At 37.3% G+C, this 22,591-nt stretch overlaps 3 protein-coding genes across 18 annotated transcripts in view; 2 read left to right on the forward strand and 1 right to left on the reverse strand.

Moving 5' to 3' along the window:
* The window catches only part of Mwh (multiple wing hairs), a 48,116-nt gene extending 41,394 nt beyond the window's left edge, over positions 1-6,722 (forward strand). For all 6 annotated transcript variants that reach the window (XM_077403910.1, XM_077403911.1, XM_077403912.1 and 3 more), the window contains 3 exons: positions 590-881; positions 2,574-2,792; positions 3,336-6,722. In XM_077403910.1, coding sequence (XP_077260036.1) covers positions 590-881; positions 2,574-2,792; positions 3,336-5,777 — 2,953 coding nt within the window. In that variant the 3' untranslated portion in view covers positions 5,778-6,722. The remainder of the gene's footprint in view (positions 1-589; positions 882-2,573; positions 2,793-3,335) is intronic.
* On the reverse strand, positions 6,597-15,930 carry LOC143896234 (sodium-independent sulfate anion transporter). Of its 6 annotated transcripts, XM_077403930.1 has the most exons (11): positions 15,672-15,930; positions 15,292-15,374; positions 13,192-13,424; positions 10,110-10,331; positions 9,714-9,909; positions 9,204-9,424; positions 8,554-9,118; positions 8,254-8,480; positions 7,866-8,039; positions 7,230-7,392; positions 6,597-6,922 (listed from the first exon to the last, which is right to left on the reverse strand). In XM_077403930.1, exons 4-11 carry the CDS (start codon positions 10,314-10,316, stop codon positions 6,768-6,770), a joined length of 1,908 nt encoding a protein of 635 aa, XP_077260056.1. In that variant the 5' UTR covers positions 10,317-10,331; positions 13,192-13,424; positions 15,292-15,374; positions 15,672-15,930; the 3' UTR covers positions 6,597-6,767. The 6 variants fall into 6 exon arrangements, with proteins under 6 accessions (XP_077260056.1, XP_077260058.1, XP_077260057.1 ...); XM_077403932.1 differs by lacking the exon at positions 15,292-15,374 and having other exon boundaries at positions 13,192-13,377; XM_077403931.1 differs by lacking the exon at positions 15,292-15,374 and having other exon boundaries at positions 13,192-13,408.
* Positions 15,931-16,648: 718 nt separating this feature from the next.
* LOC143896231 (uncharacterized) lies at positions 16,649-22,431 on the forward strand. 6 transcript variants are annotated; one of them, XM_077403918.1, is made up of 5 exons: positions 16,649-16,785; positions 17,584-17,692; positions 18,353-18,739; positions 18,818-19,020; positions 19,163-22,431. In XM_077403918.1, the coding sequence occupies exons 1-5, from the start codon at positions 16,692-16,694 to the stop codon at positions 21,715-21,717; spliced, it is 3,348 nt and encodes a 1,115-aa protein (XP_077260044.1). In that variant the 5' UTR covers positions 16,649-16,691; the 3' UTR covers positions 21,718-22,431. The 6 variants fall into 6 exon arrangements, with proteins under 6 accessions (XP_077260044.1, XP_077260045.1, XP_077260047.1 ...); XM_077403921.1 differs by having other exon boundaries at positions 16,687-16,807; XM_077403920.1 differs by lacking the exon at positions 16,649-16,785 and adding an exon at positions 16,928-17,062 and having other exon boundaries at positions 19,163-22,429.
* The last annotated feature ends 160 nt before the right edge of the window (positions 22,432-22,591 follow it).

Raw genomic sequence — 22,591 nt, forward strand, 5'->3', positions numbered from 1 at the left:
AGAAATTCTCGCCTCGTCGCTGCGAGTCGCATGACGCTTATTATTGTAGATCTGTTTTTTGTAGTTACATACTTTCTTCATTTAAAATGAAATAGGCGGGTAAACTGGACATTTGAGAAAAAATTACAAGTCCAAAAAATTCAGTTGCGGAGAACGAACCTTTGGATGCGCGACAACAAGGCGAGAATTTTCTAAATTGGCAAACATTGAGTCTGATTTACGTTTCGAAATAATTGTTTTCTTTTCTCAATTCTAGAAATTACAGTTTCTTAAATTTTGATTTTCTAAAAATCCATTTCATTTTAACGTGCATATATCGGTGACTTCATTCCCAGACTTGCACTTACGTGACAAGTAAAATCATAGATTACTCAGAGTATTTTTGTTTTTTACTTACTTTCCCATTTCACATACATACTAGTTATACTATTATAAAGTCATGTAGTAAAGTAATAAAAAAGCAGCAGAAAACGTTAAGAATGTGGAAAGTGTTAAGAATACGGACGTTAAGAAGATGGAGATTTGTTATAATTGTTACAATTAAGATTTCGGAGATTTTTGACCACACATCTCTGATTTTCCTTTTAAGCTTCGTGCAGGAGTTCGCCTCGCCGCCTGCGGATGGAATCACCTTGCTGCTGGAGACCTTGCGCGGCGTTCAACTGGCCCAAAGTTCACCGCCGAGTTCGGGACAGACCGGACCTAGGATCGGCACCAGAAGGGCCGCCCTGGACGAACTGGGCTGCGTGGAATGTTTAGCGGCGTGCGGCGAACGATGCGCCGATGCGCCACGGTTACTGGTGCAGGCGCAACCCGGCCTCTTGGCTCTCGCAGTCTGTCTGACCAGTAGTCTGAACCGGTCCAGAGTTCTGGCTCTTCAGGTAACAATCGCCACTTCCGCTCGCGTTACCGTTAGATAAAAAGAATCGGTTATAGAGCCATACTGCGTGTCGCGCGAACGCTATCAACGCGAGACTCTCTGTCCCCTTCCACGATATTGTAGATCGTTTCCTGAGATGTTTGCATCTCCAGATCCAATATATTTTTACCAAGCATAACATAAATAATATAATCAATTTAATAATACATCAAAAACAATGACTTTGCTTCGCCAGTAATAATTAACGCAGGTAGTTTTTAATCAACTGGCCACATTTATGAATTAAAATCACTCATCGTGATTTTAGTCACACAGTTGGATTAAAGACTACCTGTACGTTAATTATATACTTTATTCAATACAATTATATATATTTGATATTTTACTTTTAATTTTTAGCGGAATACTGCTCGTCTCTCGAATAGCGGAGTGACGTCGAAAGACGACGTATAGCGGTCTACTTTGGTCATTGTGTCATCTTTTAGCATCACTCTGCCACTCGGGGTGTTCACACCTCAATGCGAATTGCGGCTAAAGATATCAATGCTAACAGTAACTCGATATACTTATCGCAAAAGCGATGAAGCATTTACGCATCAAGGAAATAAAGAAGTTACCGCGGAACGACGTGGCCAGTGGGTCAATAGTCTTGTGCAATAAGTTAATACTCTCGGTCGTTCGGGCTTTTTTTTTTCAAGTCGTCAGGACGGGGTCGTAAACGCGTGTTTCGAGCGCGGAGCGATACGCTCGACGGGCAGTGACGCCGTTATTTCGAAGGTGCTCACCGACGAAACCAGTTTTTATCGCTCATCCGCTGAGTGTTATTCGATCGAGAGCGTTGACTTCGTTTACAAACTTAAACGCGCATGTCACGCGGATGACGCTCTGGACCCTCTTCTTTTTTTAATCTTCCTGGCTGTCGGGGTCGGGACTCGGGACGTGCACCTTGTGCAAGCGGATATCGCGCGATCGATCAGCCTCAGCTTCGTTCCAGCTGAGGCGGACAGTTACTTTCGTGGCACGTGATCACGAATTCTGGTAAAACTGCCCGGTAACAAATCTTCCATATAAAAACATGTATAAATAGATATGTCCATACATGTTTTCTTTCTTTTGTATAATCTCTGTAGATATATACGGGAAAAATAATAAGAAAAATTAAAAAATAATTAAGATAACTTTCGTATTATTTTTTTAAATAGAAAGTGAAGTTTGAGGAAATGAAAAAAAATGTTCCATTTCTAATCGTATATAAATGTGATAATTGTATATAATACATGATTATATACAGATGATTGTATAATCCAATCGCAATTTTACTTTATGTAAAAAAACAATGTGAAAGTTACTTTTCTAATTATTTTTCTTATATATACACGGGCAGAAATTATATAAGAAAAAGAAAAAAAATATATATAGACATATTTTATATATAATATATAATTGTATGTTTTTTTTATATAGAAGTTTTTTTTACTGGGTGTGTATAATAAATATTAAAAGAATATCCGTTTATAGCGACGAAGTAAAAAACAATCAGGTTCCAAATCAGTTTTGCAAATATCTCCCGCGTAAATTCTTCGACACATTCGTTCTTTCTCTTCGGCAAACACGCATTGCGAGTCCTCAATATTACATCTTCTGTATTGCATTTTATTTCGTTTAACGGAATTGCGTTTAATTGCTTTTGCAGCTCCTGACGAAAGTGTGCCAAGCACCAGGTGGACACGCGGCTGTTTCGGAAGCGGTGTCAACTCTGAGACTCAAATACGGGGAAGGTGGGAGATTTCGATTTTTAGCGGGCGCTCTTTTAGCTCCGAGGGCGGCTATCGCGTTGAGGGTCGCAGGAGTTTCGTTTCTGAACGCTTTTCTAAAATCTGCACCCCGCACACAAACCAAGCTATATATCCAGGTAAGATACACGATAAAAATAATTGTGTCCGCCCTGTACGCCACTCGAACATTTATTTTGATACTTTTGTCGAACCCCTTCACGTTCAATGAACAGTAACAATCGGGAAATCAAACAGCTGTTATTTTGTAAGCTGAAAACTTTTGAATCTGTGTAATTTTGAGCTTTTTAGATTTTATTTTTATTTTCGTGTTCAGCGATTCCACAAAAATCCCGTAATTCACAATTTAAGATTAAAAATTTTATTTTCTGCATTTAAAAAAATTTTTTTAAATCTTATTTTTATATTCGGCGACATCACAAAAGTCTTTAAAAATAATTAAACGAAATATGTATAATGATATGATTGTGACTTGTGACATGATTATTTTAATGTGCACGCATGTATATAATATAATGTCATGTCTATAACGACATGTTTACCAATATTTGTGTCTTAATATAATCGTTAGTATAAAAAATAAAAAAAGATACATACGTTATTTTATAAGATTCGCCTCTTATTTCCGTATATCGGAACGCAAGTATTTCGCTTTCTTTTAGGCTGAGGCCTGCGAAGCTGGCTTAGAGCCGCAGGTACTTCAGGAATGGCTGAGGGAATTCGACGGACGCGAGGAGGACGCTTTAACTGATTTACTGCACAAGGAAGTTCAGAAATGGACGCACAACTGCGTCGACGTGGACGCTCTGCAACGCAGGGTGACGCGCGCGGAAGAAACCTGCAGGATACTCAGCAAGAAGGTATCGCTTCTGCAGATGCAGATCGAGAAACAGAATGTCCTCAACGTGGAGGAGCGAGATAAATCCTCGCCGACGATTCTCATTTCCGCTAAAAGTCCGAAAGTATCCTCGAACGCGGAGGACGAGGGTATCAGCTCCTCGGAGAGATCCAGCAGCCCTGAAGACACGAAGGCGCGTGAGGCGAGAACCAATCGGCAGAAGGCTTCACCTACGCAGAGCAACGATCAGGAGACAACGATAGACGACGTGATCGAGGAGCTGAGGATCATAGTGAAAGACGCCGAGGAGGAATTCAGCGATAAAACTCAGGAACTGAACCGTCGTCCTAATAACGATCAAGAAGTCATCCGCAACGACCAGAAATCGGACAAAAACGAATTATACCGATCGAATTCCAAAGTCTCCTTGAACCATTCTGAGAGTTATATCTTTGATAAAGTAACCAAGACAGATTTGAAGCTGAAACCGAACGCGAGCTCGAACGCGTTTCAAAATCAGCTGAAGGGCGAGCAGGTGACCTACTTCGGCAACGAACAAGACTACAGCACGGACTCGGACGGCACGAAAAGATCGAGTCCCGGTGGGCCGCGCAAAACGTCGAAGTCGTCGATGGAGGGCAGCGTGAAGATCGTCGTCAGGGGACCTGACGTGGAGGAGGCGATAGTGCCGGCTATTCTACATCCCCAGCCGCCACGAAGGGCACCGCCGTGCCTATCTGCCATCCTGGCCGCCAGGCATTGCGACTTTGCCGATCACGCGGAGATGTACAACTCCCACGACGAGGAGGTCGAGGAGGAGACCCTGGGTGACGGCAGCGATTCTCTGCTGAGCGCCTCCAAGCTCAAGTACAATAGCAAGCATCAGATCTACGACGGACAGATAAGGAGCGTCAACGGTGAGGATCAACTGCAGAAGCACACCAAGAGCGACGCTATATTGATAGGTCCGAATCGTATCGACGTTAAGCACGGAAAGAGCCTCGACGATCTGCGTAATTTCGGGGATAACGAAGCGAAGAACCGAAAGACGATAAGAAGCTACGAGATTTCCAAGTCAAAGATCACGGACGTTAGACCGATCGGCAGACAGATCGACGTTTACAGGCAGCTCGATTCGATTCCCAAGGGATTCGAGACGTCCTCCGGGCGATCGGCCGATCAACGGACGATTCATCGGCACAGCTCCAAGTACAGAAGCGAGATTGAAAAGAGGAAATATCTACGACGGTCGGCCAGCCACGATTATCTCGAATCGAACGTGTCCAGTCCGCAATCGAGACGGTCGGGGGGCCGAGTGGAGTGCCGCATCAGAAAGTTCGAAAGCTTGAATTCCTTCGACGATCATCGGAGCTTGCAGAATTATGAGAGATCGAACGAGTCGGAGAAACAGGAGCAAGCGTCGCTCCTGATCGACTCCTCCAGATTTAAGATGCGCAGATCGGAATCCTTCCATCACATCTCCCATCATGGACCGAAGAGGGATCAGTGCTCGTCAAAAGGTGAGAGCGACAGCGGTCTCTTCTACATCACGGACTTCAATCTGAAGCCCGTCGTCACGAGGCGACCGAGATCGATCGACGCACCGAAGTCTCCCAGTCTGATAACGAAATCTCTGGACAGGATTGACGAGGGTCTAGATTCGATGGTCGACATTGTCATTACGCAAGAACAGAATCAGTGGAACGGGGATAAGCGTCAGTCGAAGGCGGCCAAGTCACGCGACGAGAAGCAGCTGAGATCGAGAGCGATCAGACTCGATGATTTCTGCGGTAATTCTTCGGAATTGGATCAGCAGGGAAGGCGGGATAATTTCGTTTCCAGAAACAGACATCTGAAGAACGACGAACTGTATCACATTAACAATAAGCAATTAAAAAGCGACGAATTTTACGAGGAGCAGAGAAATCGCGAATGGAATTATCATAACGAGTTAAATTACGCGAAGAGCAAGGGTGAAACTAGCTCGGAAGACTCGCCAATGATATTATCGAAGAATGGCGTAAGACACAATTCCTTTTGTCAGAAGGATAAAGTCGGCAACAAATTTTCCGGCAGACCGAACGAATCGGGAATTTTTGCTGGACGAACGTACGACACATTTGGCCTCGGGAAAAGTCGTTTCAACGCGGGCAAATATTCGGGAAATCAGCAAATTAAAGAAAATCCAATTAGTCGAAGAAACACGACATCTTCGTTGATTGGGAAACGTGGTAAAGTAACAGATATTGTCTCCGGTCTTTATTGAATGCATGTAAAACAAATTTTATATGGAGCTCTAAAGAACCAGTGGAAACGATTCGTACAGCCTTCATCGCGCATGTAGAACAGATATAAATTAAGAATTCTTTAGTACTACGTTTTGGAGTAAAATTATATTAAAAAGAATTCCATCTTTATATAGAATTATTTTTTTTTAATATTCCAGGTATGTCAGAGTATTATATGCATCGTATTGAAAATTAATGCAAAAAATCAATTATTTTATTCTTTAAATTAGATTCCACGCCAAAAAAATTTATGTGAAAAAGTATAATTTTATTCTACCGCCCGACAGCAAAGTACGTAAGTTTGAGGATTTGTGATTTCCATAACATATGAGAAAGCGCAAAGAGAGATATATCATCGATACATTTTATCGATTGATACACGAGTACATTATTTCTTATTAAATAGAAATCGATTAGATAACGAGAATGATTTTGAGTGCAATATTTTTGAGTATTATTACGACGTTACACTTGTAACAATTACACTTACATCGAATATACACAACGAATACACGTTCTTTTATAACAAAAAATAATTCTTCTGGTGATGGACTCTTGTGTGCCTTCACTACATTGTGTGATATTGGTTCTTTGTTAACAACGATTATATATGCAATAGTAGTGCAAGTGCCAACTAAGACTGTACTTCGTAGATTTCTACGCATTACATGTACATATAAATATGAAGATGAGATTGAAATAATTCTTATTATACATTAGGATATAGGTATAATAATATTTAGGTCAAGCAGCAGGATTATTTATGATTTCTAAATTGCAAAAAGAAGAACAAAACCTTCAGGTTAAGAAATAATTTTATTTCTACGTCGCTTTTAATTTATTGTTTTGTGTGCTTAATATAATTTAAATAAAGATTGTAACTATGTAACATTCTGTTTAATAAAACGTTTTGTTTTTTTTTTTTAAATTAATATATCGAATGAGATTCAATCGAATGAGATTCTATTTCAACTTGCAGTCGCGTGTAAAAGTGTACTAGTGACTTCACTAAGTTCATGACAGGAACCACGCGCATTTCTGTGAATCATCTCCGAATTGTTTAGCATTAAAGAGGAATGTAATTTATCATGTGTTTGCTCAAGAAGTTGGTGTGAAGATTTGTCTGAAAATAAGAAAATGCATAAATTTTTCCTAGATATAAAAATAAAATATATTATTAAAATTTTGATATTATGATATAAGTTATAATTATTTACAAAATTTGAGAATTTAATTTTTTATTAATTATTATAAAAATCGATAGACTTTTTTATCTAGTTTAATCCACTGTATCTGTCGACGAAAGATATTACGCTTATTTCCAGACATCTTGTATTTATAAATCGATGAAGTGTCATCTTTTGTAAATAATTACCACACTTCACATTATTAACGTTTCACCTTATGATTATAGTAAATAATTCGAATACCTTGAATTGTCGATAACAGATAAGAGAGCTCTTCCTGAGTCGAAACGTACTGGAATTCGTCGCCGCAGGCACCTTTCAAAACAGTAACCACGTCCGATCTTGGATTGTAGAAGTACAATCCCTGTTTGCGACTACTAAATTCATTGATCAACGTTTTCATACCCTGAATTGAGAAAGAAGCGACACTTGAATTCAGCACGATCTGTAGTTTAATCATATTACTTTAACACATTCGCTACTAGTATCATATATGTGTGACACGGTTGATTCTCACATAATGTCAATATCACATATATATATATATATATATATATATATATATATATATATATATACATCACATATATATATATATATAACAGCCAATTGTGCAATATATGAAAATAAAGTCTATCTCGTTGGTGTGTGTGCATCAAATTAATATGAAAAATATTATAGTACAAGTAACACACATATATATATATATATATATGCGTGGTCTCAGATTTTGATTATGTAATTGATATGTATTGATTTGATATCGAGTAATTATTATGTCAAAGCAGATGACAGAGATATAACGTAGTGTGAGGGTACAAAATCTAATGTGGTAGCGAATGTGTTGAATATGTTCAATTCTCTAAAAAAATATATTACCTTAGCAGCCGTAAAGTCCGCCCCTAAAATATATCTACAATCAACAACAACCGGTATTTGACTAGATCCTTGTTTTATGCCAGCATTACCAACCGACTGCTTTATAAAATCGACAGCTGGGAAATATAAGCTGTTTCCTGGTGTGACCAGCAGGTATTCAGCACCACAATCGGTCTATAACAAATTTGGCATTAGTTTCATTGAAATATAACATTTAGGCGCGTAATAGTAAAATCGTATATCTCGGAAAAGAATAAATCCAATGTACGCGTCAGGTTCAACGCTCCTTTGTTCACAGTTCTACAATTAACAATTTAGAGTGGTGAAGAAGAAAAAGAGAGAGGGAAGAGATTCCTTCGTTAGAATTTTATGTTTTGCTACTACCTACTGTGCACTTGTCGACGTGGACCGTAGGTCTTGCGGAAGGATACAGCAGGAACATCAGATTTATGCCGACCCCCGATAAAATACCGTATTCCACACCAATGACGAGGCAAAACAAAAAGGTAACGAACATCGGTACGAGATCCTTTTTGCTCGATTTCCACATCAATTTCACAACCTCGTACTCGATCATGTATATTACCGCGCAAATGATTACGGCCGATAATGAAGCTGGAAAAAAGCGGGTAACAATTACGCGAAATTGGTATCGCATGTGTTGCGCGCGTTAAAGTGTTTTGCCTACCTTTCGGGATGTAATAGAAATACGGTGTGAGCAGACTGAGGGCCAGTATGATCAGAATTCCGGTGTACAATCCACCCATTGGAGTCTTCACGCCGCTGGCGTGATTCACCGCTGATCTACTGAACGATCCTGTAACCGGCATAGAACTCGCGCAAGACCCAAGAATGTTACAGATTCCGAGCGTCAGGAGTTCTTGGGAAGCGTCGACTTTTCCCTCGTTCATGAAGGCCTTGGCTATGGCCACATTGCCGAGCACAGCTATTATCGGCACCAATACTATGGAAGCACCCAATTCGGAGCACATTTGCGTGAAGGTGAAAGTCTGATTATTCACTTGTGTGGAAAAAGGTGGCAGGCCGAAGGGCGGAAGACCAGATCTCACTGGACCTGTTAAAATAAACGGAGATCCAGACTCGGACGAGTCATATTTGTAAGCGATAGCGGAGCAAATGACCACGACGATGGCATTCCGCGCCGTGGAGAGTAGCCATATCGCTTTCGCGATTATCTGCTGATAATTCGTCGACTTCTTGCCGATGGCGTGCATTTTGACATCCTTCATTTTCTGTGAATTGTACAAAGCACTTGTCAAAAGAATATATTTGGATATAATATAATATATCAAACGAATATAAAGGTTCATTCATTACCCTAAACAACAATAGTATTGCGATACAAGAGATACTCATCCCAGCATCCCATGGACTCGTGTCACCGATATTTTCGAAGACTTTAATTGAAGTGTCCACAAATCCTTGAGATGAAATTTTTAAACCTAACAACCCTTTCAATTGCGAAGCAACGATTATAACAGACGTTGCTGACGTAAATCCCACAGTGACTGGTATCGAGATAAAGTCTACAAGTACACCTACAAAATTGCATCTTTATACATTACGCAAATACACAACATCCGTTAAATCATTAAAGATACCATTCAAATATGTAACGAGGATATGTGCAAAATAGCATTGGCTTTACTTGGAAATCTTAAAAACTTCCAGTAACTCTTGCGCATAGCCTGCGTACCTCGCGTAAGTCTTACCTTGCGCATTTCTGAATGGAAATACTTAATTATTTCACTTGAAATTTTACTTTCTATCGCATATCCGATGTTCACTTAAAATAAAGCATTTTCTTATTCGTTTAAGTCAGCATACCTAAACGTAAACATGCCATTAGTAATTGCAGGCAACCGGATAAGAATGCGAGAAGTATGGCGAAATCAGCATTTCTTCCTTCCACATAGTCGTGAGTCATTAGCGCCATGAGCGCGGTAGGGCCGATTGTGATGTCTTTACAGGAGCCAAATATTACGTAAACTATTGCGCCCATAAACGCCGAGTAAAGACCATACTGGAAACAAATCACGATATTAATAACATCTCGTATTGGAGACAAGCGTCGATAAGAAAAACAAACATTGATATATTTGCCATTAATATTAAGATATTAATTTAAACTTACTATCTATCATTATTAATCTATCATTATTATATCATCTAATTCTATGGAATTGGGAGTCAATGTTTCATTTGTAAGATTGTATTAGATACCTGTGGTTTCAAACCAGCCAATGTCGCATATGCGAGTCCTTGTGGCATAACGGTAAGACCGACCGTTATGCCGGCTATGACATCGCTGAAGAATTTTTCCGAGTTATATTTCGGTAACCACGCTAGGATCGGCACGCGTCTCGATGCCAATTTGCGCAGCCGATCGAGACAGGTTTTTTTCTTCCAGCGATCAGCTTCAGTAGCCATCCTGGATCAAGCCAGCTTCGTGCACAAAAAAAACAACGAACCGTTAAATATATAAATCTTTCCGTGTACACACACATATGTACAACATTCTACATTTAAAAATATAGAGAAATACTAGTAGTCAAATTATAGATAAAATACAAAAGAAAATGTGTATAAAATACGGATCAATAGTGCGGTCTTTCATATTTGCAGTTGTTTCTCATACGCAAAGTTCGACAGGTGTGAATACGGATCGACACCTGAGAAACAACTGTAAGTATGAAAGACCGCACTATCGATCCATATTTTACACACATTTTCTTTTGTATTTTATCTAATTTGACTACGTTGTAACGTTCACATTGCGCCGAAGATGACTCCAAAAAAGAGTCGAACCGTCCGCGAATTTCGTTAGTTTTGTATCGACTTATAATATATAATATTGTGCGTGAATTACTGCGCTTGGCTCTTATTGCCTCCCTATTATTACGTTGATTTATTCAAGAGGGCCTCGATATAGATGTTCGACGCAAGAAAAAAAACTGAAACAACTTGTAAAATGAAATGATTGACTCAAAAGAAACGGCAGAATTAACTTGTGATTTTGATAGTCTTAACAATACGTAATTATATACGTATAGAAAAATCTCAATCTAAATTTTACATGCAGTCTCTTTTTCAATTGACAGAACTAACTTAATCATCGATAATTTAATCGTTTTTTATTAAAAATTATTTTTATTAAAGACCTGACCTTTGCTAACTTGAAACGGCTTTAGACAAGTGATTATAAAATCCGTGTAAACTAAGAGAATTCGCCGTCCTAACAATTATCGTGGTTAAAACTTCGTGTAAAAAAAAATATCTCAATATCGTATAAAACTATCCAAAAAATTTGAGAAAAAATAAAAAATACTTGCTTTTATATCTTAACACGAAATCGCTTATGCAATGTGTGGGTTAAAGTGCATACTCAATTATTTTGAAAATAATAATTGTAAAAAATGTTTCGAATTAAAGTTATCTTGTTTAAAAAGATCTTTATATAATGACAATTTTATTTTTTTAAATAGAATAATATATCTATTTTATTCCAGTTTCGTATAAGACATTTGATAACAAATTCAAAATGTGCGATAAAACATAATTTTCGATAGTCGAATATCTTACAAAACTAATAAAATAGATGCCTATTAAATAGATATTTATTCTATTAAAAAGAATAAAACTGTCATTAAAACATAAACAAAAATAATTTAAAACTTTTGTTCAAGTCATTCTTTGGATCTTCTCAAACAAAATAACTTTTATACATTTGAACAATTTTATTTTAACTCTATTATTTAAGGAAATAATTGAACGTATACATCTAAATTAAGCGCACTGTATATCTATTTAAAATTAATTATCTAACGACTTGGTTTTAATTGCTGTCTTTAAGTAGATAAAAATATGCATGTAGACATATATACGTAGCGATTAATTCTTCCTGATTTCTTTGAATGAGTTAGCGACGTTATCTGTACCAGGAAAAAATAAACATACGTATTATTATTCGCGCATTATGCGTTCATCTATCGATAATATGAATTATTGTTGAAACATAATTCGCGCAAACGTGAGATTACGTTGCGCGGCGTATACTAGATGTGATTAAATTTACCATGGACGAAAAACGTGGAACCGGAACCGCAACAATAAATCAATTGATGATGACGGTGTGCGCGCAAAAGTGGATACTTTCACTGGGAGAGAAACGGGTTTTCGCCGAACACGCACGTATTTGCCTTTTTTCTTTTTTTCTTCTCCGCGAAGTCACTCTAATTCATAGAAGCTGCACGTGCTACTTTATGTGTACTAAATTTATTAACCCGTTGACATGCACCGCAAAGCTCTGTCGCGCTTACAAATTCCAGCGGACTGGCAGACTGAAAATACGCGTGTTTCGCCGTGCTCCTTATATGTATACCCGGATAACGAGCCGAACTTACATCGGTTGAGGAAAAGTTGCTGTTAACCTTCGCACTTTTTATACAGAATCATGAAGAATACGTGAATCGATACGTGTCAGAATATTTGTTAAAATCCATTAAAAGGTTTTAGCGTTGTCGATATACTTTTAATCATCAAATTGCACTTAATTATATATAATGTATATATAAAATATACATAAATAATTGCAAATTTTGTCTGTAACCTGTTTGTTTATTCAAAATTTTTTATATTATCTGCAATTTTTTCTCTTCGGTCAAAGATTTAATATATGAACACATTCGCGGTCGTATTACCGATACATAAAATAATAGCACAACTGAAAATTTAATTTCAAATTTAATAAAAATAATAAAATTATCCTGTTCGATTTGTTGACTGAAAAGGACCCGAATAGAGATCGAAACTAATTTCCTTTGCATAAGGATTTAGAAATAGGATAAGTAATATAATCGTATGATATCAGACATTTGCGTCTGCAGATTCGTATAACTAGCTTCGATTTAATTTTTTACGGTTTTCTTGGAAAAAAACTATCTGTTACTTATTTTATTTACTTATTTCATTTTAATACATTTATCGCGATATAAAATTGTAAAATAGAGTCATAGATGAGAATTATAATTTAGCGGCCCAGGTGATGGCTTTCATTTCATAACAGTTCAAAGAAGTTCAAAAGAGTTTCAAGGCTGACCAGGTTAACCATTGATTACCGGGTCGACTTACGCGATACTTTCCAGATAACAAAAAAACTTGTGCAGATCGCGCCGCTTAATGCACACGGGTGCGCTAGCCTTCGACGTTTCCTATACATCGATTGATTACGTAATTAAATGCAATTAATAAATCTCACACGTATCTTCGCGCGCACACATCACATACACACATACATATATTTTACCTCTGAATTGAGAGCTAGAATTTCGCTCCTCCGATTAAAGGCCGAGGCGCATCGCGCGGCATCCGAGCGTCGTGTGTATGCAGACGTCTCTTCGCGCAATTCCTCGCGGCACGCCGTTCGTCCGTATGAGACCCATTGAATTGCGCGTTCACCAGATTGTCCGGATGGGAAAAGGGGCGCCGAGATCTATTCGAAAGCGTGTACAACCTTGACCCGCCTGTACACCGAGTCCTCTAGAATAAATATATGCCTAATGTGCGCGAATATGTTTCCCTTCCCACTCGTCGTTTTCTAATAAAAGAGGAAGGCGGCATCCTCTGGACGGTACACGTAATCTAATCGTAGTGCCGCGCGCTGTAACGCATCCTCTCATGCATCGCGTACGATTCGCGTGCGTGCCAGCTGCCAGCTATTTATCGTACGACGGTCACAAGTAACTCAATTTGAAGCGTTATATATTGAAGCGTTGCAACGTAGAGGCAATTGTCGAGCATTTAGTCCATTAGCTCGCGTGTTCTCGCGTACCAAGAATATCGCTGATCGTCTCGAGAGCAACCCTTGATCTCGAACGAAGGGAGGAAACTTTGTACCTACTACTCTCTCATTGTCTCAAATAATATATTTACTTCCTCGTGCAATAATTCTGAGAAATATTACCTTTTGCTCCTTTGTGGGATTTAAAATTCTGAGAAAAAAAATGTCTGTTAGAAAAATATAACGCTACTAGGTACACTTGAAAAATGTACTGGCCGAATAAACCGGTTCTCTTTTGCAAAAAAAATTCTAAAATATAGTCAACAGAATAGCGGTAACACTTGTATATAGGTATATCTGTGAAAAGTATATACATTAATTTGCAATAAAATATAAAACTCAATTGTAAAGCGTCGTCTACAATGGCAGCAGGATTATACAGTAATACGTAAGCAGTAAGTTATTGACTAATGGGATTTTTACAATTCAAGAATAATCGACTGTGGTTGGTCAGTATAGCTTACTGCTTACGTCTTACTGCATGTCCCTGCTGCCATTGTAGACGACGCTTTAGAAGTAAACAACTAGTATATGTAGATAAGTACACTGATTTATATAAATATATTCATTATTTCACTTCCCGTTGGAAAAAGTATAAATATTCTTTGCTTTAAATGCACGTCACTTTTCCGGTAATTGTCATACGAAAGTATAATTTGTTTCGGGATAAAATATGCTCCTGTTAACACAGCATACGACGAACAATAGTTTAGAATTGCGAGATTCAAAAACTAGAACACCAATGATACACCATATTATTTTATTTATTTTACTTATTATCTTTTGGAGTGTGATATTTTTCCCAATAAAATTTTTCACTAATTTAAAATGTCCATTAGCATCAAAAAGTTAAAATTGATTATCAATCTAAGTACGTTGAATTTACCGTTCTAACGAAAATTAGTGTTTCAAAACAAATTGGTCCGAGTTTTCCTTATTATTAATCTATATTATTTCAATATTTACGAATTTTAATTGAAAACATAGCGAACGCTTCTATTGTTCCAAACTCTTGCACAAATTTTGTTAAAGATACCTAAAACGTCTCGACGACATCCATATCATATCTATAGAGGGTAGCATAATATTGACGTTCGCGTGTCTCTCCAAAGTATTCGTCGAACACTTGTGTCACGTGGGTACGTGCTTTTATCTTTCAGCAAAAATTACAATAAATTAAGATAAATATCTTTAACGCAAATTTGCCCGAAACGCGGTATTCCTAAAACGAAGCATTTAATGACTTCGCGAGTTGGCACGTGGTGTAACCATCGAGAGTCCGCTGAAACCAAATAGCTACATTATTTTGTAACAAGCAGGCAGAATGAAATAAATTAAACATTGTACTGTAGAAAAAAGCCAGTCATTTTCATTGGCACACGACGCGAAAGTAGGTAATATACACATGTGCACCTGCAAAAATAAACATTATAAAAAAAAAAATCACCTATTAATTTATCCGATTGAATGGTTGACTGATGTTTTCAACATGACAAACTCAAATCAATAATCGAGTAACGGCTTCAAAAATTAATAAGTTAAGGTTTTAAAACCGCCAACACTTACCACTAACTGTATTAACTGTATCTTTGAAGAATTTTTTCCCATAGAAATGACTGTCCATGCCAAGATCCTCCTGAACATATATTCTGGAGCCAATCATCAGTTCAGAGTTTTTGGCTTTGCATAACGTTTATTTTTACAAGTTCACAAATGCATATTCTTTTGCACTTTGTACCAGTGATAACAATGAATTTTAATTTATTTTATTCATTTTACAAAGCAACCATTTCGTTTCAGCACGTTCCCAAGTGGGCCGCTTCAGTCGTTTAATCAGAAACTCGTATAAATAATTAGAAAATAATTAATACAGTGATTTAATCGTTCATCAACAGTATTTTGTGTGTGACGGAGACCATATAATTTATTTTAATCTTTAGACTTACGAAAGGTTGGTCCACCGAGAATCTCGTCGAAATGTGCTACAATAATATTCGGAGCACGAAGGACGTTCGCGTCTCACGTATATAAAAAATTTAACAAAATTACGCGTATAAAAATGTTATAAAATCCCAATGAAAAAACTACACGGTTCTACTGTCAAATTAATCCAAAATGCGGAAACTATCGACGCGCATTGACATCTGCCTCGACCGGCACCCGTCACGGCGTCCACAATTGTCAACCTGTCAACGGCGAGGCGAGTCACCACAGTCAAGACTGCCAACAACAAAAAGTGATGCCAACTAGTGGCAAGTGCATTCCAGTGCATTCTCTGTGTTACGTCACTAGAAGAGGGGGGAGCATCCCGTTCGATCACGTTGCGAGATTGACCACAGCCAATCACAGCCCCCGCCGGTGCCTGAAGTTCTTCCACTGGACCAACCAATCAGAAATAAATTGTCCAGTGGACGAAGTGAGCGATCGGTTGTGTAGTACCGATAAATTTAATATATTTATTTCTAACAATATAGATTAACTTTAATCTCGGTTTAACTTACTTTTTATCTTTCTCTAATTCTTATGTCCATTTTTACCAATGTAGATTAAATTTAATCACGGTTTAATTAATTTTTATCTTAATTATTTTATTAGTTCTTTGAGACCTAGAAAAAAATAAAAAGTAATTAGTTAATTTTTATTTTAATTTTTTGAATAAGAAAAAATAAAAAGTTTAAACAAATTAAAATTAAAGTTAACCTACATTGGGGGGTAGAAATAAACACAAATAAACATTAGACAATAGATTTTCTTATTGGATGTCGGATTGGACGCCAACGCAATGTGAATCCTCCTTTATGATGTCATCGCGCTGCTGGCGCCGCGCCAATACGAGCTTTGCGAGATACATCTTATGAAAAAACCCTACGGAGGACTCCTCTCTTCCGGCAGCCAATCAGGCAGTTGGCAAATAGCCAGTCGACTAGCGGTGGAATTTTTGAAATTTTCCTGCGGCAATTCTGTTTATGGCGTCCGTATCGTCCGTATCTGCACCAGGGCTGGGGCAACATTCTTTCCGGTACTGCTGGGCCGTCTGTAATTCCACGTTCAATCGTCTCGGTGAATATTACAATCTGGCAAGGTAACGCGAAGAGGGATTCATTCCCGCGTTATTCCGATATAACTTGGTCTGTAATTTCGCTGCCCTCGGCATATGTATACCGGTTCGCATTCTGTGTGTAACGTAAATCCTACCGTTTCAAAAACGTGCAACCTCCCCGGATAGCCTGTGTGCGTTGTCGAACCACAACATTGCCTCGCTGTTTGTGTTTACATTCGGGGGGGGAAAAAACGACATTGGGAGCCGATTTACACCGAGGATCCGTGTAAAAAGTAGGTCAGTTTGTAGGGGGCCTGGCAGGAAGCTTTTTCCCGAAATTCGCTTGTGCTCGACCCTCGGCGGAGATCGGCGGATTGGTTTGATCATTCGGATTTCTCGCCGTTGTTCTTGCGTCACTATTATTATTATCGTATTAACGATACCTTGTGATCCTCTGGACGAATTATTCCTTTCTTCCAACATTCGTGGGACATATAGCGAGATGCTAAACGCCACGCGTGGAATAGAATTTTGTTCTCTGGTACTATACGAAATTCTGGGTTATTTTACAAGCCAGTTTTTATTCAGCCATGAGAAATTCGTTTATTTACTGCTGCGATTGAAAATAATAGTCACAAGTAATTAATTTTTCATCATATTGTTATTTTGTCATTTGTAACCCAGAGTTATTTATAACCCAGAATACTTTTTGGACATAAATAATTTGCAGAGGGTATAAGAGCGTCTTTTAAGTGTAAACTTAAGCTTAGCTGGACACGTTGCGTAAATATTTAGTTTCATGAATATATTTGTGATAGGTATAATGGATAACACTGTTGAAAAGACCTCCGACATAGAGCGGAAGGCGACACTCAACAAGCTACGTAATATGCAATGGCTGAAAAGTACATCTCATTCAGCAAATCCGTATGTTTAACCCTTATTTCTTTGTCTTAGTATATATATATATTTTTTGTGCTGTGTATTAACATTGTTTTGTGCCTTTATGAAATCACATTTGTTTATCATGGATCATTTTACTTCTTGATAATTTGATTTTTTTTTTTAAGTATCTTCTACAGCATTAGCGTTTGCTACAATTGCGACGTTGTTAGTAATTTTGTTAGATATAAGAGACAAATTAACTTGTCTTGTGTAATAATATGCGAGTACAAGTACATTACTTGAAGTATGTGCATTGCGGGACTATTATAAGTCATATATAGATTAAATTTATAGTTACAGCATATTTATAAACATTTGTCATATATATGTGCAAGATATTTTAGAACGTTATCTTTAGTTATAAATATTGGAGCATTTGATTGCGAAGCAAAATTAAAGAATCGTTACTAATTAAGCTTGAAAAATGTAATTGGAATCTTGTTTTTCAGATTAAATCTCTATATAACTTATAGCTCTGAAATAATCTATGCACATTTTCTACAATTTGCTACTAATATATATGTATTTTTGTATAAATTATTACTAGCTGGTATATAAGAGGACGGACTAAAGGTATATGTGGTAGCATTTTGTCGGTGTCTTATCCTTTGAAGTTACTTTTATATTGATTTTTTATTACAGCGAAAAGGTAAAAGCTGTTGTCTATAAGCAAGCGCAAAAGCGGGATGAGGACAAGAAAATAGAAGATGAGGTTTTGGCAGTGACCGAAACGGTCAAAAAGCTTTTAGGTCGAGAATCCAATAAATATTTCTCCACAGATGATACGTGTGAAACACATTCGTGTGATGATGCAATGCCTGAGAGCGATGAGAACGTGTGGAGTAAAAATATAGATACAGCTAATCTGTTTCCGAATGCTGATGAGCTAGCTGATCAAAAGAACGAAGAAGATATGCTAAGTATCGTGGAAAGTATTGTAACGGCAAAGGTGGAGGCCGAGTTCTGTATAAACAAAGAGCAGGAAGATCAATCAAGTACATCGGAGAACAATGCTGAAGACGTTGTACGGTAAGTATAAACGGAATCTAACTTGTTTGTATTAAATGTCCTGTTTTGTTTTGATATTTTATATCTGTAATAAATTAGGGACGCGGTAACGAAAAGTTCTTCCGATTCACGAAAAACTGATGGAGGCGCAAAAGAGATGAAATTAATACATTCCGATGGTAATAATAATGATTCCAAATCCATAACACCATGTACGTCAAAGGTGAACGATAAACAAAAGTCAACTTGCAAAATAACTAGTACAGAAAGCGGTAAACCTTCGACAGAACCAAAGGATAAAGGTAAATATATATACATATATATATTTTTTTTTAATCTGTAAAGTATATACCATATAAGTACGTGTTTTTCATATAATTTTATGTAATATTAGATATGTAATATCTATTTCTAATATATATTTATTATTTATTCCATTTTCAGATGTGCGAATAAGAACAAGTAATATAACAAAAGCGGGTATTAAGACTGGCGGTAATACAAATTTAGCCAAAGACAATGAAAAGTTTTCCAGGCCTAGTAACGATTCCAAGAAAGCAGTTTCCAATTCATCGAAATCACTGAGCACCCCTGATAAAATTGGAAGGGATCACTTTAATAACAAACAAAATAATACAAAAAATACAAGAAGACAAGAATTTGTAAAACGACGTAATGTCCCTAGAAATGCAATAGAAAAGGAGACGAAAAATGCTGCTGGAAAACCAAACGTGGTGAAAACAGTTGTTGAGACAGCTGATGCGACGTGTCAAAATAAAAATTTAAACAGAGATGAAGCTTCACAGAAACTGCAACAAACAACGCCGAAACAATTTGCATCGAAATCAAAACGTCAAGATTCTCTCAGAAAGAATACATCTAACTTCTCTGATGATAAAAATAAAACTGAGAATGCGGCACATACGCCTGAAAATGTCGATTCGCCATTAAATGAAACTGAAAGGAAAAATGAGAAGATTGTTTGTGAAAAAAATGCTCAAAGCGATCAAAGAGCAAATCGCAGTATTGATTGTAGAAAAAATACATTTGTCGCGCAGTATAAAAATTCGGCGTACTCGAAGCCGACGCAAAATATTCCGAGACATGCTGCGTATGGAAGAAATCCGTCGTATGCGTACACTAATCCAAGGTTTGATAGGGATCGTAATGGCAGTGCTGAACGTAGAATTCCGAAGCGAGAGCACACACCTGTTAATACATTTGTAAAATCAGATACGGGGACTGAAGAACCTAACACAAGCAATTTGGAGAATTGCGCAAAGCAGAAGAAAGAAATAATTCAACCGATAAATGTAAAATCGATCAGTGCGTGTATCGATTTAGCGTTTAACGATAGAAAGGATATAAAACCTGTAAAAGTGGAGACACAAAGTAAGGAAAATACGAATTCAAGTGTTGCTCATCCGGAACGAGAACTTACAACGTCAGAAGCACAACAGTGTCGCGTAGAAACGAGTGATATCTTAAAAGTCGAAAGTATTGACCAGCAAGATAGAGATATGAAAAATGAAGAAACAGATTTGTTTAAACACTCGTCCTTTAATTTAACCTCCGATGAGTATTCTACAAATTCGCAATTCAATGATGTGACACATCAGTATTCGGTAAAGTTAGAAAATATGCGACGCACGAATGATGTAAATCAATTTGAGAGCAGTCAAGCTGCTTGGGATCAACCGTCTGATAACGCTGAGCAAAAAGGCGCGACAGTTATGAGTGTACAGCAGTCTATTCAAAATATGCATCTTAATACGCAACAGACTTTCACTCAAGCAGGAAATCCAACGAGGCAGATGTCGCCGTGGGAACTGAATGGCAGCAAGTTTTACGATCAACAATTTTCGGTTAGCGACGCGATGCGGCTGTCGCAGATTCCAAATACTTTCAGCGCGTTGCCATACGAGTACAACGCACCAATATCCAACGACAACAATGTCACCGCTACGTCTACGCTGGAAACTACGATGAGTAATAATAGAGAAAATTCAAATGTACTTTACAGATACGAACCGAACGTACAGCAGAGATCCGTTATGGCTTCGGATTATCCCGATCATTCTTTATCACCGTGTCAAACTAATCAGGCTAGGTGGAGTACCTCGGTGCAAGACGGTTTCCACGTTGAGCATCCGTATATTGCAGCGCAGCCTGCAATGATGCACGTTTACAATCCCGCAGCTTTTGGACTTGACGACTTCAACAATGCGCATACGGTGGATTATGTCTCACATCCAGTTATGTACGCGCCGTATATGCAAACATGGAATTCACAGTTGCAGTATGCAATGCCCGTTCTGTATAATTCGCCATGCGCGAATTATACCACGTTTTCTCAAGCTAGTAATCAACCGAATAATTTCAACAACGTGCACGACCAGCAGCAAAAACATAATCCTTACGCGCAAATGAATAGTTGTGTTAGAGATACGCATGATACGAATACCTGCGCTGTACAAGCGCAGAGAAATACTGCCGATAACGTTCCAGCAAAATCCAATTATTATTACAAGAAGTATCAAGACAATCGAACAGTTTACGATGTTCCTCAATACGTACCACCAGTTTCGTATTCGAGATCGCAACAAGGTATGAATGTCATGCCTGCGACAGGTATAAATCAGTACAACGCATCGTATTGTTCGCCAAATCAGAGACATTATAGGCAAAATGTGTCGAATTACATGAAAAAGAATCAAGATTTCGCTTATGATGACAATGGATCGGCGGAAGACATCCCCCCAATAATATCCCCGAAAGAATTTGTAACGGATAATATCAGTCTTTCAAATAAGACTGATCAGTTTGCGACACGTGTGTTTAAACCGGAGTTTAGAATGAAACCGAATTTGGGATATCGTCCGCCATCCTCCTTCCCAAGAGGCGGTTTCCGCAGAAATACAACTTTACAAGATTTCCCGAAGGAATATACATATCCTGTTAGTATCGGCCGCGGTACATACAAAACCAAGAGAACATAAAAATGTTAGATCTAAACTGAGAGTAAGTTATATAAAATACGGGTACACATTCAAAAAATTTTTTTAATATTCTACCTCTTATAAATCTGATAATGATGATAATCTAATTAAGAAAATCAATAGTAAAGTTTTCTAAATTGTTCGATAAGACTGCTTCTACATTATATATATATATTACTCTGATCTACTATAAACAATTATTTACTATCTCCTTTTCTATTTTTGATATCTCGAAAAAAAATATTACGTTTTTATATAACAATTAGTTAATAAAATTGAAAATTTCTACTATATCTCAATTGCCAACGTATATGTATATGTATTGTTTAGATTCATATCCTATTGTGATATCGGGTAACCCAAAATGGTGCTCACTTTGCACTTAAAGACTCGCTTTAAATCTTTATAGAGCTTAATACGCTATATACGTTTAAATCTGTAAGTTTTCACAGATGAGTTCAGTTACGAATCGCGAGATATGTAAAGGTTTGTTCGAAACATATCGATTGCGAGAAATGTTGGTTAACATATATTTAGCATGTAAGATTTTCTCATGTTTGATTTCTTATAATTTTAAGATAAAATGTTTACAGAAAACTATATATTCTACATGTACCTTAATTTTCTATCTTATTTTTGTGTTCAAATTGTATTGTTAATAGAAGAATAATGATATAATTTATTTTTTCTGGACTGATTTTATGAAATAAATACAATAATATACATTTTGATATTTATATATTGATTAATTTACATTACACACATCGTTAATTCCTTAATAAATTTCTAATTTTTTAAAGTTATTTTTAAAACGTGATTCCTTCCTGTACAGTCTATTTATAAGTTCAAAGTTCATCAAGATGAAGAATCTGGC

This window comes from Temnothorax americanus, unplaced genomic scaffold (assembly GCF_048541705.1).
Source record: "Temnothorax americanus isolate GAGA-0224 unplaced genomic scaffold, ASM4854170v1 Scaffold18, whole genome shotgun sequence".
Lineage (NCBI taxonomy): Eukaryota > Metazoa > Arthropoda > Insecta > Hymenoptera > Formicidae > Temnothorax > Temnothorax americanus.